At 60.9% G+C, this 19,296-nt stretch overlaps 3 protein-coding genes and 1 pseudogene across 3 annotated transcripts in view; all 4 read left to right on the forward strand.

The window, feature by feature from the left end:
* Positions 1–1,895, forward strand: part of SLC17A2 (solute carrier family 17 member 2) — a 9,586-nt gene extending 7,691 nt beyond the window's left edge. Inside the window, exons 8-10 of the mRNA XM_006923488.1 lie at positions 34–181; positions 850–940; positions 1,761–1,895. Coding sequence (XP_006923550.1) covers positions 34–181; positions 850–940; positions 1,761–1,895 — 374 coding nt within the window. The remainder of the gene's footprint in view (positions 1–33; positions 182–849; positions 941–1,760) is intronic.
* Positions 1–19,296, forward strand: part of LOC102890931 (histone H2A type 1-H-like) — a 103,810-nt gene that overhangs the window by 48,796 nt on the left and 35,718 nt on the right. The gene's annotated exons all lie outside the window — the stretch shown is intronic.
* Positions 2,971–19,296, forward strand: part of LOC102887208 (sodium-dependent phosphate transport protein 1) — a 22,047-nt gene continuing 5,721 nt past the window's right edge. Inside the window, 12 exon segments of the mRNA XM_025040835.1 lie at positions 2,971–6,367; positions 6,541–7,162; positions 11,237–11,311; positions 12,993–13,165; positions 15,232–15,465; positions 15,545–15,632; positions 15,934–16,020; positions 17,852–17,970; positions 18,049–18,210; positions 19,040–19,172; positions 19,259–19,291; positions 19,294–19,296. The exon segment at positions 19,294–19,296 is cut by the window's right edge and continues 103 nt beyond it. Of these exon segments, the coding sequence (XP_024896603.1) occupies positions 11,254–11,311; positions 12,993–13,165; positions 15,232–15,465; positions 15,545–15,632; positions 15,934–16,020; positions 17,852–17,970; positions 18,049–18,210; positions 19,040–19,172; positions 19,259–19,291; positions 19,294–19,296 (1,090 nt within the window). The 5' untranslated portion in view covers positions 2,971–6,367; positions 6,541–7,162; positions 11,237–11,253.
* Positions 9,141–9,260, forward strand: LOC112472173 (annotated as a pseudogene).

Consider the following 19,296-nt stretch of genomic DNA (forward strand, 5'->3'; position numbering starts at 1 on the left):
CCCTGGGGGCCTGACGGCGCGTCCCCCGCCCAGGGCTCCTGCTGCCGTCGCTCTGTGCCGTGGCCCTGCCCTTTGCGGCCCCCAGTTACGCGATGACCCTGACTCTGCTGATACTTATTCCGGGGACCAGCAACCTGTGCGACTCGGGGTTCATCATCAACACCCTGGACGTGGCCCCCAGGTAAGGCTGTGCGCCGCTGCGGCCCTGCCCCAGGCCTCGGTCCCCTCGCAACTCCTTCCTGGGGGCAACACGCAGTCCCTGGTGGCAGGACGGCGACGAGCAACTCGAGGTGTCAATACGTGGCCACGACCTGAGTGCGCTCAGGACAGCAGCTCCCCGGGCCTCCCTGGGGGCGGGCCGTGCGAGCTCGGTGACATTGGCCACCAGCAGGCATGCCCTCGCCGCGAGCCGGACCCTCCGTAAGGACCCGTCCCGAACCCGCACATCCCACCCTGGTGCCCCAGGCGGCCCCCTTGTCGCCGGCCCCCACAGGGGGGGGGGGGCGCAGACCGAGGTGCGGAGGGCCAAGGGGCCTGGCGTCATACCAGGCAAAGCCAGGACTTAAAGCCGGGCAGCTGTCCCACGTCCTGTCCACGCCACACACTGCCCACCGCACCTGGGCCCCAGAACACGGGCGGCTCCCCGGCGTTGGCTGGGGGCAGGTGACCCGCGGCTGGCAGACAGCGCTGCCGGGAAGTCTGCACGTGGGCGGAAACCTGCGTCCCGCACAGTGGCTTTGCCCTTGAGCCCAGCTGCGTCGGGGCGGGGGCCGGAAAGCCAGATCGCTGCACGCGCGGCGGCGGCTGCGGGAAGCCCCGGGTGACGCGTCCCCCGAACCTGGCCCGCAGGTACGCCAGCTTCCTCATGGGCGTCTCCCGCGGCTTTGGGCTCGTCGCCGGCATCATGTCGGCCACCGCCACGGGATTTCTGATCAGCCAGGTAGGGGCGCTCCCTGACCGCCCGCGAGCGGCGCCTGCTCTTTCCGGTGGGGGGACCCCCAGGGCGGTGGCTCCGACGGCAGCACCGGTGCCCCAAATCAGACGCTAGCGGGTCAGGGTTCCCAGAGGAGACGTGTTTCTGACAGGGAAGGAGGTGAGCTTGGTGGGGACGAGCGGCTCGGGCAGAGGTACAAAGCGAGCTCTTCGCTGTGGCCAGAGGGGGTGACGCACGTCGGGAGGGGCGAGAGGGGGAAGCCGGGCGGGGGGCATCGCGGCAGTCGGCGGCAGCCCCGAGAGCCAGCTCACGAAACACGGTTCACCCTCCGCACATCGTCCTGCGACCTGGCCTCCGGGTTGTTGGCCGAATCCTCAGGAATCTGCCGTGACCGGAGGGCGGAGATGAACTCTGACTCACGAGGGCTCGGCGAGGGGGCCGGGCCGGCCGGCAGGCCACGCGCGGCCGGATCACGTGGCCATGGTGTCCCCGTGCTCGCCATGACACCCTAAAACAAAACAAACCGAAACGGGACACGGGATGAGCTGTCAGTGGTGTCCGTCCGGCCATACTCGTGCAGGTCCATTTACTTTGGTTCCGAGAACCACCCCTCCCAGCCCAGAGCCCGGTGCCCACTGCAGGCTCGTTTTGTTCCCCACGGCGTCGTCAGACCTTCTCCGATAGCTGCAGTGGCTGCCGCACATTGTCGCCCCACATTCTCTGTGGTCAGCATCGCGACCCACAGAACGGGGGGTGGGGCGGGGGGGCTCCTGGCGCCACCGGAGACGGGAGCGGTGGCCGCGGTGACTCTGCGTTTCGCTTCCAGGACTCCGTGTCCGGATGGAGGAACGTCTTCTTCCTCTCTGCGGCCGTCAACGTGTTTGGCCTGGCGTTTTACCTCACGTTTGGACAAGCAGAGATCCAGGACTGGGCCAAAGAGCGGACCCTCACCCGCCTCTGAGGACACCCCCAGGACGGGGACCCGGCCGCGCCCCTTCCCACCGTTTCTGCTCGTCCACCTGCTTTCTTCACATTCCTCACGTAGACGCGGCGGTTCTCGGCTGCCGCCGTGCGTTGGGTTCTCCCGGGGCGTCTGGGGGGCACATGGATGCGTGGACCCTGCCCTCGAGGGCGGACGAGTCGGCTTGGGTTGGCACCGGACGCTCCCGGGCTTTCTAACACACGGCCGGGGTTGACAAGTGCCGGACAGAGCCGGAACGTCCATGCCTGTCGCCTCTGCGTTTTCCGCTTTGGAAAGTAACGGGCGAATAAAAGTCTCTGTGGAAATAAGCCCCGTAAAGCACCTTCGTGGGGTCTGTCGCGGACCAGGAGGAGACGTGCCATAGCCACGGGCAAGAGAGCTCAGCGCAGAACAGAATTTGAAGCTACAATCCGCAGAATTAACGCTGTTATTGTTTTTATATGTTATGAAACTTGGATGTTTATTTATGTGGTTAAATGCTATTAAAACCCATATGCTAAAAACAAAACAGACCACTTTCTAGTTATTTAGATTAGGATTATTTCCAGCAGGCAAAACAGGTATTGACGTATCCGCGGTAAATTCTGTGCGGTGAGCGCCCGGCTGCAGCGGAGCAGGAACCACGGGGGCGGAGGCCGGGCCGGGAGCTTGGGGACGGCGAGGTGGCTTGGACTGGACGCTGAGAACCGAAGGGAGACCAGAAGGGCTTTGAAATGAAATGACAGTTTGCACGGGGGCATCTGGCAGACGGGGGGCGGGGGGGCCGTGGCAGACCTCACCGAGGAGGTGACCTAGGAGCCGGACCAAGGTCTGAGAGCCAGTGAGAACCGCCAGACGAGGAGAAGCAGCAGGTGGGGTCCAGGCCCGGGCGAGGAGGGGGCGGATGAGAGTGAGTGGCGGCTCCAGCCGCGTCCCTCCCCGACCCGTGGGCGCCGGGCGCCCGTCCCCATCTCTGGGCGGGATCGCGAGTCCGGCCGCCCGCAGGGGTCCGGGAGGCAGGGACCCTGCAGGACATGTGTGGGCTCCTTCAGGAAACCGAAGCCTGCCAAGAGGCTGAGTGAGGACGCACGCCGGACGCCGCTGCTGGCCTCTGGCGTGACGCGGGGCCGGGCGCCGGCTGAGCGCGCTCCCGGAGACGCAGCCCACAGCCCGGCCGGGGCAGAACGCGGCCTGAACGCGAGCCCGCCTTGGGGACAGGGGCTCGACGTCAGATGACCGCTGAGAGGACCGAGCAGCTTCCGAAACACAACGGGGCACGAAACGGGCGGGGCCGGCCTGCATCAGCACCCACGATCCCCCGGTCCCCGCGTCTCTCCCGAAACCACCGCACCCCCAGCGGAGCAGCCGACGGGCGTCCTAAGTGAAGGCGGCGACGGGCAGGCTCGCTCTCGGCGGCCGCAGTGTGAGGCGCAGGCTCCACACCGGGCGGCGGGCGCAGGTCTCGGCTCCCTGCGGCCCCTGGTGTCCAGAGGGGACGGTGGCACTCTGTGAGCTGGGCGGGCCGTCCCGTCGGCTCCACTGCTAGAAGTCCCCTTCTCTGATCGGTCTTCCGTCCACCTCCATTTGACTGTTTCCCAGTGCGTGGCTGGGCACTGCACGTGTGGCTGCTGCTGGCTCGGCAGCTCCAGGGCCATCGCCCTGTCCCCACATGGGAGGGTGGCAGCTCCCGCCACCCCCGCCCCACCCAGACTCCACCCTCACAGAGCCGGCTCCCCTCAGGTGCCGCGGCCACCTCCTTCCTCCCACGTCGTGAATTTCTCTATTTGAAATAGCAATAAAAAGAAAAGGTGCGTGTGTTATTTTGTTTAAAAAGAAGTAGCATGCTGCCCTTTCTGCTAAGAAGAAAACATATTTTTAAAATCTCTCTGGAAGGATTCAAGGAAACTTCAGTCTGGTTTCTGTCCAGAGGGGCATGAGGGCCGGAGACACGCCCGCAAGCCAGGACGGCCATGGCCGTGAGCCTGGGCGGGTGACATGCGCGTGCACACACGCGCACACACACACACACACATGCACACACACACATACACACACGCGGCCCAAAATGCGTGCTGTTCATGCCAGGACTGCTCGTGAACCGAGAAGGGAAAAAAACATTTTAGAGGCTAGAAGGATTGTCCTCGATATGTATTAGTGAGACGTTTAGTAAAATTTTTGCTGGAAACAATTCGGAAAGCGGAATGTTTACCTAACGAGCTCCTCACTTGAGCGAAAGGGTTGGAATTTTGAACGTTAGTGTCTTTGTGACTGTTGGTTGTGTTTGACCAGGTTCCCTGAAAATACGTGAGGTCGGAAAACAACTAGTCAGTTTCAGAATACCTGGACTTTTAGGTCTGGAAGAAGAAACTTCTCCATAGAACAATGATTTCAGAGGAAAAAAGCTACTGAGACTCACGCTGGTGACCAGAGGCGTTAATGAAAACAGCAGCGATAATACGGCGGACGGTGACCCATTTGTCGATTTGCTGTTATATGCGAGGTACGTGGAGTGGCTTTATTTTGCGGCATGATTTACCCCTGTTCCTTTCGATGATCTCCGAATGAGAGAGAAGTCGCCGTAGTGAAATACCCTTGTCCGAGGCACAGGTAGAAGGTGACGGTGTCCGGGCACGACCCCAGCGTGGCAGCATCACAGGCCCGCGCTGGCGAGGATGCAACGGGGTCCGCGTGCTCGACAGCTCGAGGCCCTTCCACCAGCCGAGCGTCGACTCAGCTCCGTCTACTAACCCGTGGGAGCAGGCGGCGCCGGAGCCGCACGCACTGTCCTCCTGTGTCTCCTCCGCAGACTTAGATTCGTCGGTTATTCTTTCTTCCTCTCCACGTCTGCTGTGCTCATGCGCACGCACGGGCGTTCCTGGTGCTGCAGTTGCTGAAATGAGGGGCGCTGAACGAACGGGGGGCCACGTCGAAGCGGGAAAGGCGAGGCGTATTTGCCGCCGAGCCCGTGACCGAACGCATCGTGGGGACAGCGACAGACACACCACTCTGCTCGGCAGAAGGCAAATGACGAGTCCGACGGCCAGCTGGACTCGGCCCCAGAGATGGAGACGCAAAAACAGGTGTCTGACCTGAACTTGAAAATAAAGGGATTTGCCAGCGCCACGATGGGACCGGAGGCCCCGAGCAGACAGAGCACGGCGTGCGGGTCCACGGCTCAGAGTCGGGTGAACCGGTGGCCGGGCTCATGCGAAAGCTCAGTGCCGTTTGGCCAAGCCTCTCGTTTCGGAGTTGAGAACCACGTGACATGATGGTGTGACAGCTGCCCCTGACGAGCCCTCATCACTGCTGGACTCTGAGATGTGAGCAATGCACATGTGACGGGGCCTCCTCGGGCCCACCTGCGGCTGCAACCAGAGCGTGGCCGGAGCCTCTGATACGTCACCCGGAGTGGGGGCGACATCCTGCTGACCGCTCACATGGCTAACTAATTATTAACGGCGGCTGTTCGCAGCCCCGTGGCGGTGGCTCCAAGGGTCACGGCAATGATTCCCGAAGGAGAGGCGTGTGCTCCGTCCTCCCCACTCAGCCTCGTCACCGAAACAAAGCGACTGGAAACCAACCTCCTGCCAGAGGAAAAGATATGAATTCGAAAAAAGAGGCTATTATGAGTCAGGTCAAGCGACTCTTTCAATCTATCTTCCCGTGTTTAGAAATTAGTTAGAGATGAAGCGAAGTTAGATTTTTTTGCACACAGAGACGCCTTGAGTCTATTTCTACTAAGTCAAACCAGGTGGAATTTGAGAAGAAACAAGTCGTGAGCATCTTTAAGTAAAGTTAAAAATTAAATCGTGGAACCAAGCCACAGTTTCTGACTTAGATAATAATTTAGGGTGAGAAACATTTCATGTGGCATTTGAATTCTGCAGTTGTTGATTACTTATTGCAGGGTCAAGAGTCCTTCGGAAATGACTCAGGAAACTTCTTTCGCCTGGGAGGGTGGCATTTCCATCCGGCCCCCCGCACAGTAGACTTAGGTTAGCCGTGCTTACTTCGCCCAGTGCGGATGGGGCGAATCTGCTTCCTTAAAACATCATGACACTTACCGTAAAGGACTGTGAGGGTGGCGCAGAAGAGATCGGGCAAGAGGGTCACTGTGACTTCCTCAGGCCTGGACTCCTCGGACTCCGTGACCTCCGTGAGTCCAACGCCCAGCCAGGGGTGCCTGGTCAAGCCCGGAGGGAGCGTGCAGGGGTGGGGCTGGCCACGAGTCTCCGTAGTGCGGGGGGGCCTGAGGCCTCGCCTCCTCCGACACGGGGGCGAACAGGACGGCAGCCAGGATGCCCCAGCTGCGTGGAGCTGGAGGTGACGACAGCCGACCGGCCGGGCGTCCGCTGCAGGGACCCCGAGGTCATGCCGCGAGTTCCAGAACGGTCCGCACTGCGTGATAGCGGGCACCATGTCTCGAACACACTTGCCGATGGTCGAAACAGGGGAACACGCAGAAACCTCGTGTGAGAAGGGCGAGGGGAAGCGGCACAGCGAAGTTCGAGTTCAGCCATGACATTGCAGTTCATGTGCTCCGAAGATGGAGAAACCAGCAAAACTGCAAAGGGAAAAACACAAAAATCACACGGAAAAACAAGTCTGCATTTAATTATAATATTCTCTTTTTTTAACCCTTTAGAAACAGAACCGAAGTCACTAAAGACACCCCAAGACGAAGCAGAAATGAGTGTGGGCGCGTGAGCCAGAGACCCGTGCGGGCGGCCGGGGGCCCCCGGGGCGGTCGGGGCCCAGCAGGGAGCCTCGTCAGTCCCCCCTGGACAGGCCCCCTGCTCCCAGGGCTCGGCCACGTGGCGCATCCCCTCCCTGACCTCCGTGACGTGGCGCCCCGCTCCTTCGCTCGTTGGAGCGGCTCGCAGGCTTTGCCGGGACGTGCTCGTCCTCGGCTGCGACGCGCTGCTGTTCCCGAACGAACCCATCACGCTGGCCGAACAGCCGGCGGCTTCTGTCTTTAGGACAGCGGGACGCACCTGGGGCTTTGAAGAAACGAGACGCAGCTGACGAGAAAGATCGAGATGCTTACGTCAGCGGAGAAGCAGGAGGGGCTGCGGAGGGCGCTGGGTGCCAAACCTCCCTCTCACCCCGGGCGCTTCTGACGACAGACGCCCCCAGTGGGTCCCATTAATGATTAGCCATTCGGGCCGAGGTGGCAAAGGGTCCCCTGCCGCCCAGGGGCAGCCGCTGAAGCAAGAGCGAGGGAGAGGAGGCCGAGACCGCACGTCCCTCTGCCCAGCGCCGAGTCGGTGAGTCGCTTCCCCGGGGGTCGACGGCAAGGGGCCTCAGGGTCCTGTTTGTGCCACAAATGACAGTATTTATACGCTCCCCCCTCCCAGTGCCAGGTTTTCTCGTATTGACTAAAAAGCGTGAGTGAAAACGTGAAGGCCCCATCTGCTGAACGAGGCAGAGTGGAGAGGTAGAATATATGTGTGTTTCACGACAGGTGTGTAATATACATGTGAATACCCTTTAACGTAACGTTCGTCCACAGCTGGTATTATTACTTCCTCGGGGTTTATGCCTAAGAAGTGAAAAATTCCAAAGCAAGTTACAGATATTTCGTTTCCATTGGCCACGACAGGAACCTCGGGGGTTTTCCGTTGGTTGGTTTCGATTTTTGTACTTTTCCGGAGACCTTCGTTAGTATCTGGGCGCAAGTGAAGTGTGGGGAGGACTTCGAGCAGGAGGGGTGCCCTCACGCGTGGGGCGAGGACGGGCACCCGCTGCCTTCCTGCTCGAGGGGAGAGCAGGCGGGCCGGCTGGAGGCTGTCGCATGAACCCGGGCCGGCTGTGCTGCTGGCCAGACGCGCACGGAAGACGCGGCGAACCGCGGACGGCAGTGGCCTCGGGGAGACGGGGGTGGAGGAGCGTGTTCCCCACAGACCGGACGTGGCAGCTGGAAGGAAGAAATCAAGGGCGATGGCCAAGCGCCGGGGAGGCCGCACTGCCACCAGCTGAGCCCGGACGGCGCCTGGGGGGAGCGCGCCAGGGACTCGGGGCCGCTTCGGAGTTTGATTTGCGGATCAGCCGATCGGCTGGCTTTCAGTGGGACGCAACGCAGCATCTTAAAGTCGATGGCGGCTCCGACTGGACGAAACGCCGCCCGCCGTGACTTCCGCCCGACTCAGCGCGTGGGGCGCCGCTCTGGCATCGGTCCCCACCTGCCGGTCCCAGGCCCCTCCCCGGGCCACCCGGCCGTCCTGCGTCCGGGCCCGCGAGGCCCTTTCCTCCCGGCGCGTTTCTTCTGGGTGTTTTTCTGTGGTTCCCTGGCTTTTCCTGCTGCTTCCCTCTTCCATACAGTGGTGTCTTGTCATTCTATCCTCCTGACGCGTTTCGCTGCTTTATTCCTATGCCAGTGTCTCCCCAGGCCGGCCCTGCCCTCCCCTCCCCTCCAGACCGATGCTCCTGTGTCTGTTAAGACAGTCAGCTGGTCCGCATTACGTTTTGCCAGCTGTATCCACTTTATATTCCTGCAAGCATACGGCCACAAACCTAATGGCCTACAGTGACACTCGTTCATTTTGCCGCCGTTTCTGTGGCCCAGAGGTCCAGGCCCGGCTTGGCTGGGTGGCCTGTCCTTGCCTGCGGCCACACGGCTGTCCAGGTGGCACACGTGTCTGGAGCTGGACCGGGAAGGGCCCGCTCTGCATCGGGTTGACTGTGCCGATGACGAGGGCCGGACGAGGAGGCGTGAGCGGGGCCCTCGCTCAGCTCCACGCTCCAGCCTGGAGCAGCAGAAACCCCGGGCCAAGTTGGTGGAAGGTGCCGTCACCACGGTCACACAAAGGGAATAACATCTCGGAATTTATTACTTACAGATCCCAGGAATGAGCGGGGCCGGGGGGTGGGGCGGGATTCCTCCGTCCCAGGTCACCAGGGAGGGGACAGAGCCGGGCAGAAGCATCTGTCACTGAGGAGACGGCTCGGGCGGAGGGTGCTGACTTTTCCCGGCCTCAGCTCTAGGTAGTTATTTTAAAAGGTGCCCCCAGGAAATGCCAACTGGGGGCCGGGGAGAAACCCCGAGCCTGGGTGCTTATCTCGTGTCTGGACCCCGGTGTGAGCAGGCCGGCATGCTGCTCGAGTGGCGGTTTCCTGATCGAGATTTATTCCACTGCGTTTACTTTAAAACACCCCAGGGACGTGGCTCCACAGTGCAGCGGTCAGCACGTCAGCTTTACACGCAGAAGGTCCTGGGTTCACGCCCCAGTGGAGCCACGGTCCATGGTCTACGGTCACGCCACCCCGAACAAGCCCGATCCCGTCTGATCTCGGAAGCTAAGCAGGGTCGGGCCTGGTTAGTACTTGGATGGGAGACCGCCTGGGAAGACCGGACGGGCGTAAAAAATAATAAATAATAATAAAAAAAATACTCCGGGAAACCACCACTGAGCACGTGGAAATGCAAATGGCCAAATACCGGTAACGGGTACGTGGCTAAATGAGACCGTTCTACTTTTTTATATGTTTGTAAATTTCCATAACAAAATGTTAAATTTAAAAAACATAATTTAAAAAAAAAAAAAAAGCACCGAATCCCGGCGTGGGATCCAGGAGCCACACAGCGCCCCGGGCCCGGCAGCAGAAAGCTGGCTCCCTCCGTGGGGAGCCGACCCGGAGCCAGACGGAAGGCCGTCCACTCACGACGCACCGTGGCCAACGGCTGACCCGGGGCTCCCAGCCAGTGACGGGGCCCTCGACCCAGAAAATGCCAGGAATCGTCGGCCTTGGTGTCAAACATCCTGGAAGAACCACACGCTCAGAACCAGCAGAACCCGAACCTCCGAAGAAAATCTGCTGACCGTAGCAAGACGTCCAGGGCTCCCGGGCGAACAGGTGGAAGGTTCGCGATGCGTCTTTGTAGGGCACGTAATGGGGTCGGTTTGCAGAGCATCCGGCCCGCAGCGTGTCGCGCTCATTAGAAGCTCAGCCGAAATGGACGGTGCCTAAGCAGGGTAGAGACCAGCTACCGCGCAGTCGCTGGCTTTGGGGCCCCGTGTTCCGTGGGATGACAGGTCTCCTTCCTCTAGTCCCCAGGGGGAGCCCCGCCCAGGCCCTGCTGTGCATGGTGGCCGGACCAAGAGCCCTCACGGCCGTCATCAAGGCCACCAGGGAGGTCACGCCCCTCGGAGGACAGGCTTGACTAAAATGTGCCTCTCTCCGGGCAGCTGGAAGGGACGACAGATGTGACCTTTGCAGGAGGGAGAGAAGGGACAGGAAGAGGAGGGGAGGGAGAAAAAGCTAACGGACGTTTGTGGGGCGTCTACAGCCTTCCTGCCGCGGTGGGGCTGACGCCCCCGGCCATCCTCGGTCGAAGGCCCTGGGAGCACGTGGGCAGGTCCTGCCTCTGTCACGGCCACGAAGTTACTGGCCATGGATGACTTTCAGACTCCCCTGAGGATTCAAGGGTGAAAGGGAAGTTAAAAATTAAATTTAAATGTTGGCGCGGTGAGGTCAAAGGCTTTGGTGAAGGGTTGATGGGGCTCAAATTAGTAAATCCAGAAACGCAGCAGTTTTCCGAAGTCGGAAGGAAAAGTCTGTCCCGGGCGGGGGGTGCAGGGGGGTCCCCTTTCTGCCCTGAGTCGGTGAGTCTCGCGTTTCCGTGACGAGAAGAGCCTCGGTGACGAGGGGCTGTATCTCCACGTTAGAGACCTTATCAAAGGTTTTTAGCAATCCGCGGAAACTTGGGGAGGCGGGGAATCTATTGCCCCAGGTTTTCCCGCAAGGAAAGAAAACAGAACATGTTTTCCAGGATGAGCGTGAGGTGGACTGTCATGTGGACGGACGAGGGGAGAGAAGTGTGTGGTGCGTGGCGATGGTGCCCGTGAATCCGGGAGGGATGTGCCGAGTCTGTCGCGTGGGGGCGGGTTGCACGAGCGTGTTTGTGATGTGCGTGTGTGTGTGTCTGTGTGTCTGTGTGTGTCTGTGTCTGTGTGGGGCGTGTGTCCGGAGGCAAACAGCATCCCCAGGTGTCCCAACGCGTGATCACGGGGGGTCGAGAACCCCTTTCCAGCTTCCCGCTGGCGGTGAAGCCCGAGTTCTTGTTTGCTGGGTGAAGACCTGGCCTCTCTTTCGCTTCCCAGGGGGCTCTCGCCGGGTATAGAATTATGGGTTGGCAGAGCTTTTCATCTGTTTTCTATAGCTTTCAAGTTTTCCGTATATTTTTAACCAACGACAGAAAAATCATAAAAGTTGCACGCGAACGTCGGCGAGCGGGCGCTGGTGTGACGACGTGTTTCCTCTGACGCACGTTCGGTCGGGGGCTCCGGGCCGGGTCCCTCCAGCCGGGGCTGTGCTGACCTCGCTGTGCGTTGCACTTGCAGTGGGCGGACGACGGACCATGCAGCGAGAAGAGAAGTCACGGGACCCAGTGGATGACCAGTTCCCTCCCAAGAAAGGTAGCTGTCGTTTTCTGTCCCCTCACGCAGGCTGGCTCTTCCTAATAGGACACTGTCGAGTCCAGGCGAGAGGCTTTTCCCATAAAAATGTACAAAGCGCTTAGAAGTGTTTGGGAAAGGGGGTGAGAGAGGCAGCCCCGCCACGATTGTCCCTCGGAGAACCCCAAACGGGAGGGTCGTGGTGCCCGGCCGCTCACGCGCAAGTTGGGGCGATGCTCACGGCTGTCGGCTCACCCCTACGTGGGAAACGTGGGAATGGGGTGCATTGTTTTTGCTGCGTCTCGAGGAGAAGGAGACGGGTCCGTGGATGCAAGTGGGGTGGACACGTGTTTTGACCACCGCGTCCTCAGGCGTTGACAGTCAAATAGTCACTGAACACAAACGTTTCTTTACACAAAAGTTCATCCTGAGCGAGGCCTGGAGGGGCAGAGAGATCGCCACTATGGGCTTAGGGTTCTGTCCACCTGATGGGGACCAACTCCCAGAAGAAGGGTGGGCAATGGAGCGCGTACCTCTCGATGGACGTAAGGGTTGGTTAGTGGTCTATTGAATTTTCTATTTCTTCTCGTATCAGTGTTGATATTTTTACCTTGTCCGCTTCATCTAAGTGCAAACTTAGATGTGAATGTGTAAAACACATACGCATACAAAGCTTATAAACACGTACAGTTTTATATGTACGTCTACACCCTTGATTTCTGCCTCATACTGAACACCTTCTTCCTTTCGTGTTCTTCGGGTTCGTTCCTTGGTTAACTTTCCTAACCGCTGAGTTCTCTTCCTTTCTGGTAGATGTGTTTAGGGGTGTCCTTGAGTTCAGCGTCACGTCTGTGACTCGGTGCCAAACAGTCTAGAATTCCCCGCGTGGCTCCTGTTTCAACTCGAGCTTTATTCAGAAGCACGTCCTGCAGGGATTTACCCAGATTCGCCCAGATCGTTGGGCATGTCGCTCTGTCCCTCTTTTTGATTTCCGAGAAATGGGTTCGTACACCTCAGCCGGTGGACTCATCCCAAACGGTCCGCTATTTAAAAGAAAAAAAAAAAATGCGGCTGGGCGTTCGGCAGAGCGTTTTCGTGGACACACGTTGCCGTTTCCCCCGGGCAGCGGCCGTGGGTCGCTTTCTTCCCCCGCGTTGCGTTGGTCCGTTCGTTCGGAAACGCATTCGCTCGCGCATCAGTCTCTGGACTCCCCGCTTTCTTCCAGCGATGAGCTCGCCCGGCCGGATGCCAGGGGTCACTGGTCACCCCAGCTCAGCGCTTCCTTGAGCGCAGAGCACTTTGCGAGCGCCGCTGCTCCGTGCGTCCGAGTTCCTCAGCCAGAACCGATGCGTTCGGGGGGTCAGGCCGTGCCCTGGAGTGGAACTCTCTGTTTTTATTACGGGGACTCACTTCCAAGAATAACCTAGGGTGTTTTTAAACGGTCCCTTTAAAATATGCACGGGCCAAAAATACTTGTGGGGCTGGCCTAATTTTCTGGGCCGTTCCAGTTGGGGTTATATTTTAGGGGCGTGTGGGGTTATTATATCAGCTGCCCGTCTTCCTACTGTGTCGTGACCTCCAAGGCCGCCAAGTCCAGTCCAATTTCAAATTGATGACGGTGCTGAGTGGCCCTCCCTGCAGTTCAAAGGATGTTTTGACGGCAGCCGTGTTGACGATCGACACTTTCTCTTCTACCCACCAGGTCCAACATTTTGTTCCCTCCGCTATGGGTTGTGTCTCCTCCTGCACTTATGTAACGTTGTCACGGTGTCACAGAACGTGTGTCTGAGCCTCACCATGCTGGCCATGGTGAACAGAACAGAGCCACGCGGCCTCCCCAACGCCTCCGCAGAGGACCTCCTGGACAGCGTCAAGGTACATTTAACATGTCAGCCACGGTCGTACGTTTGAAATCCTATCTCGTAACTAATTTGTGTACAGATCGACTGTTATCATCATTGATGTGACGAGAATAAGTAGGAAGAACACTCAAGTCTGGATCCGCCTTGCCAGGAGTGATCTAAGTGTGTCCCGTGACCGACATGTGCCTCGGTATTTGCGAAGGGCTTTCGTGCGTGACGTCTTCTACGCGAAGGGACGGTACGAGCGCTCGCGTGACACACACCAGCCAGACGCCGTGGCACGACCTTCACTCGGGAGGGAGGAAGGCGCGTGCCCGTGCGAGGACCGGTGTGTCGACGCGCAGAGCGGCTTTGCCTGCAACGGCCGAAATGTTCATCAGCAGGAGAAAGAGGCGCGGACGGTGGACCGTCCATAAAATGGAGCCCTCCTCGGCACTGAAAAGGAACGAACCACTGACACGCAGAACAACTCGGATGCAACGCCAACCGATTCCGTCCGGTGGAGAAAGCCAGAGGGAAACGAGTGTATATCGTGTGACTATTTCTATAAAACTTGTAGGAAATCAAAACCAAGTTATCGTGATGGGCAGCAGGTCGCTGGCGGGGGGCGGGGACGGGTTCGTCATCGCGATCGTGGTGAGGGCTTCACGGGTGAACCCAGAGCCGGAAGTTTATCGACTTACATTTAACATCTGTTAAACTCTATTTTATTAAAAAAAAAAAATTGCGTGTGAATTACACGCTTCAATATTTGTATTATCCCACCGTTGGGGGTTAAATATTGAGAACCCCATCTTCTAGAAAACCAGCTGCCCACGGGGGCCGAGTTTCAGGTCCTTCGACGTGGCCTGAGCCACGTGGGGCTGCGGCACGTCCCTGGCATGTTTACCCCCGTCACAGCCACCACTGTGCCCAGGGACGCTGATCCCCTTCGCCTGCGAGCCACGGAAAAGGAGTTCGGTTTTGCCGCTGTAACAAAGGTACGAGACGAAAATCGAAGACACGGAGCACGTGATTATTCTAAAATATGAAACCTCCCTGGAAAACCCTTTCCGCGAAGCGGGTCTAGACCGTAACCTGAAATTTCAAAATCAACCTGAAAACCAGCAAAGCCGTGGAGCCAGGGAAGGGCCACCACGGGGCCACCACGGGGCAGCCCACGCTCGCAGGCGCTTGGAGCGGACGTGGCCAAACAGGAGATGCGCCGACAGCGAGTGAGCGAAACGCAGGGAAAGCGACCGAACCCGGAACGGAGCTGGGATCAAACGGAGTCGCACGTTTTAGGGGGAAAATAAGAGGAACTAGAAGCACAGACGGCACGGGAAGGGTCTCGGAGTGAAGGAGAGAAGGGGAAGTTGAGGACAAAGGGGGCGCGCGTGGGGGGGGGCGTCCCCTCCACAGGGCCGTCCGGCTGCGGGGGGCGGGTCCCTTGCGCACGGCCGGTGGGAACGTGGGCTGCCGAGGCCGCCGTGGAAAGCCACGTGGAGGTTCCTCCAAAAACCACGAACAGGACTTCCTCAGGAGCTAGCAATGCCTCTCCGGGGAATTTACCCAAAGAAGACAGCGTCACTCACTCAAAAAGATGGGTGCACCCCCACGTCCACTGCAGTGTCACCCACGACGGCCGAGATACGGAGCAGCCCAAGACAGCGACCGACTGAGAAAACGTGACACGTCGGAAGGAGACGTGGAACCGAATCTAGCCGCCTGGAACAAAATCGTTTGTATAGACCTCGAGGGCATCGTGCGAAGTGAAATGAATCAGATCAACACTCTGCTCTTCTGCGTGGAATCTCAACAAACCAACAACAGCACTGGGCGCCTGGAAACAACCGATGCCGTGGCCAGAGGTGTAGTTGGGGGCGGGGGACAGAAATGGCCGAAGGGGGTAAAAAAGCGCCAACTTCCAGCTATAAAGCTGCAGAGGCCGGCGGAGGGTGGGGTCACCCTCGGTAGATGACGGTGCGGGGAGGGAGCGGGGCCCCCGGCTGAGTCTGGGTCCCGCGCGCCGCTCCGCGTGGGCGAGCCCGGAGGCCACGAGCAGCCGGGGTGACGGCGCCGCCCTCTCTCTCCTCTCAGAACCCCCAGTACAACTGGAGCCTCAAAACCCAGGGAGTCATCCTGAGCTCCATCATGTACGGCCTGATCATCTCCCAGATCCCCGCTGGCTACCTGTCGGGCATCTTCTCCCTCAGGAAGATGATCAGCTGCTCGCTGCTGCTCAGCTCCCTGCTCACCCTGCTCACGCCCCTGGCAGCCACGGCGGGGGAGGCCTTCCTCATGGCCTGCCGCGCCCTCCAGGGACTGGGTCAGGTGGGTGTGGGGGCGCCACGGCGCGGGGCGTGACCATGCAGAGCGCAGCAGACCGAGCACTCTGTCCCCTCTCCCACAGGGGACCACGCTGACCGCCCAGCACATGATCTGGATCAAGTGGGCGCCTCCCCTGGAGCAAGGCCGGCTGACCTCCATGAGCATATCAGGTGAGGCCTCTGACGCCACTGGCGTGACCGCCACCTCCCGCGAGCCAGGAACCCGCAGGGCTCTAGAGACGGCTCTTCCCGCACCCCCACTTCGGCGGGAGGGGGCCGTGTGGGGGGCAGACAGTCCCAAACAGCAGAAGAGAGAGTGAGCCGGCTCGTGGCCCTCTTCCTGATGGGCGGCGCCACAGCGAACGAGCCTGTGTCACCGGCGGCTGCTCGTGGCCCCGCGAGGCCAGGCTGCTGCGCCCTGGGGCCCCCTCCACCCGAGCGTGTCTGTCCACCGCGCCCTCCCTCTGTCTAGGGAGCATACTGGGACCCTTCATCGCCCTGCTGCTGACCGGGTTCATCTGTCAGTCGCTGGGCTGGCCCATGGTCTTCTACATTTTCGGTGAGTCTTTGTCCACGAATCCCAGTCGTGAGTCAGAATTTAAGAAAAAGATGAAAACGAAATTAAGACACTTTTATGAAGCTGAGGGTATTAAAGTCAGGAGCCGGTGAAGGGGAGGGACGCATCAACACTTGGCTACGGGCCGCGAGTGAGTGTCACGCCGAGCACCACGCACGCCGTGGGCCCTCGCCCCCCAGGCGATGCGCATGGGGCAGGGGGCGCACGGGGTCAGAGGACAGCGCGACGGGCGGACTGTCCACTTGACGCCCCGCGCGTGACCTGCGGCGCCTCGTCATCAAACGCTTTCGTCTCTGAAGCGAAACGCGAAACACACGTTGGAATAAATTCAAAGGTGCGCAGGGTCGGGGCTTCCCAACAGGTTACAAAGCCGCTTCTGACCTTCGTGCCCGGGTCTCAGACGCGTGTGGGTGAGGGGCTGCGGGCGGGAGTCGCTCTGCCATCTTGTAGGCGAGGAAGCTCACAGGGGCCTCGTTCAAAGGGGCCTCGTTTGCCTCCGGAGCGAGCCACAGAATCCTCCGGGACGCCTGGCAGAACCGCAGGGCCGGCAGGAGGAAGCGCGTCCCACCCCCGGGCCAGAGGGGGCCCCTCAGGAGAGAGGCTGCCTTGGGGGGGCTCGTGATGTGTCATTAGAGGCCACGCAGACTGGGGCGCCGCTGGAGGCTGACGACCAGGAGGGGGGACACCTGGCTCGTCTCTGCTCCCGCAAATCCCTGTGGGAAGCAGAGGGCCTGGCTGGGCCTGTTGGTGGCCACTCCGGGCGGCCTCTGTGGCCAAGGCAGAAGAGGCTAGAGAGTGGGCCTCGAGGGACAAGTCGAGCAGCGTGACATAAAGGAATGTGTGTGTTTCACGTGTGTGTGTCAGGAACGAGCGCCTCTCCACTGCGTTTTGGCTGGGATTGGGGCCTCAGGTCACAGAACGAGGTGGAAATAGTAATTGTCGAAATATTGTCCGGTGTTGTTTAAAGGGTGAGTTAAGATCTAAGATCTCGCGGCAGCTCCGGGCTTCCCCGTGGTCTGGTCACCTCTGGCCCATTCCACCGTCCCCGTGCCCCCTCCCCGGTCCCACTGGCCTCGGAGCTCGGGCCTTGCACGTCCTGCCCCCTCTGCCTGGAGCATCCTTGCCCCACGCCGTGTGCCCGCGCGACACCCACCTCGCTTCCCTCCGCAGCTCCCGTCACTGACACTCAACCCCTTTTCCTTACTCATGTTCCACTGTCCGTCTCTCAGCTGCCAGAAAGTCAGTCCCGTGCAGGCAGGGCTGTCCGCGTGTGTCGGCCACTGCTGTGCCCCCAGGACCGAGAGTCGTGCCTGGCACAGAGTAGGCACTGAATCGGCATTTGGCAAATGAGCGAGCCCGCTTCGGGAAGACCGACCAGAACGCCACACGGTCGTTAACACAGAAACCCTCAGAGACGTAACAGTTAGTGTGGCAAACGCCTGCAGGCTCGGACTCCCCCGGGGCCTGGGCTGCCCATCAGGATCGCGGCCACGGCCCAGCTCCTCAAGCCAGGCGATGGTCACGCCCGCTGCGGCTCGTGGTGCTGTGCCCGGGGCAGAGCAGTGGAGACCCCGCGGGACGCACAGGGAGGCCCAGTGGCCGAGAGGAGGGTAGGGGGCCGGGGCCGGGGCCCGGGCCGGGCCAAGGGCTGGCCGCCACCCCCGTGAGCTCGTTCCACGAGGAGCAGCAGCCGTGGGCACGGAGCGGCCACAGCGCTCCAGGACAGCGAGGCGGCCGGGCCACCACGCCGATGCGGGGGGCGGGGGCGCGGCACGGGCAGAAGCGCCTGGCGCTGACGCGGCCCCCTCCACAGGCTCCTGCGGCTGCGCCCTGAGCCTCGTCTGGTTCGCTCTGTACTACGACGACCCCGAGGCCCACCCGTGCATCAGCGTCGCCGAGCGGGACTTCATCACAGCCTCCCTCGCAGGCCAGGTGAGGCGCATCCCCCGGAGCCCGCGCCCGGCGGCCGCCTGCGCCCCACGTGTGGGCGACCGGTGTGCTCCCTTCCAGGTCAGCTCCAGTGGTCACACGCTGCCCATCGGGGCCATGCTGCGGTCCCTTCCGGTCTGGGTGATTTCCCTCACCTCCTTCGCCTACTTCTGGATGATGCGCATCATAATCTTCTACTCGCCGATGTTCATCAGCTCCAACCTCCACACCGAAGTGCAGGAGGTGAGGCCCCCCACCCCCCGCCTCCACCGCGGTGCCCGGAGCCAGGGTCCGGGCCCGGCCCCCAGCGACACGCACGCACCCCCCACCCCACAGTTCCCCGCCTCGCTCTCGCTGTGGGATCGAGCGCCCTCGTCTGTCCCTCGAGGCTCAGCACTGTCGTCATCCCAGGGAACTGGGGCCCTTTCCTGAAAGCCACCCGGCCAAGCCCTGTTCCCCGCCCCACTCGCCCCAACCGTCCTCTGGGGCGTGGCAGTGAGCCCTGGGGCAGACCCACCCCCCGCAGCCCACCGACTCGGAGAGTCACTGTTGCCTGGAACCTTCTGCTGTTTGATGTCACAATGACCAGGATAAACTCCTTGAGAGATGGAGCCTGGGCTTGTCCCATGGGGTCCGCAGCGAAGTCCAGTCACCGGCCCGGCCCGGCATCCGGGTGAGGCCACCTGAGCCCTCTCCCGCTCAGCTTCGTCACCCGCGAGGCCGTGGGTCCCTGCAAGGTTAGCAGGAGCTGGCCCGGGCGAGCACGTGGCAGCGTCTGCCGCTGCCACTATGGTCTGTGTGGCCCCTGGGCCAGGGCCTCCCGTCCTCCGTGTGGCTTCGCTCTGACCGTCCAGCCCTGCCAGGTCCCTCGGTACCGAAAACAGAAAACTGGACAGGCCGCGACAACAGTGTCTGACTCAGAACCGTCTTCCTCTTCCTTCTGGGCGGCCCGGGCCCAGCAGCCCCGTGGGGCCGTGCGCCAAGGGCGCCCAGGGCCACGGCAGGAATGTCAGGCTCCGGCGGCAGGTGGCCCCCCGCGCGCCCGCGGCCTCACGGTCCCTTCCCCCCCCAGAATGGGATGCTGTCTGCCCTCCCCTACTTGTTCTCCTGGATCCTCAGCTTCCTGTCAGGGCCCATGGCGGACTGCTTCCTGGCCAGGAACATTCTCAGCATGCTCATGGTGCGCAAGCTCTTCACCACGCTGGGTGAGTGAGCCGGGACGGTGGCGAGCTCTGGGCTGTGCCGCCTGCCCGCGGGAAGCAGCTGACCGGCCGCCTGGGCCCCTCTGCAGGGCTCCTCCTGCCCGCCATCTTCAGCGTGTGCCTGGCC

The sequence above is a fragment of the Pteropus alecto genome, unplaced genomic scaffold (genome assembly GCF_000325575.1).
Source record: "Pteropus alecto unplaced genomic scaffold, ASM32557v1 scaffold49, whole genome shotgun sequence".
NCBI lineage: Eukaryota > Metazoa > Chordata > Mammalia > Chiroptera > Pteropodidae > Pteropus > Pteropus alecto.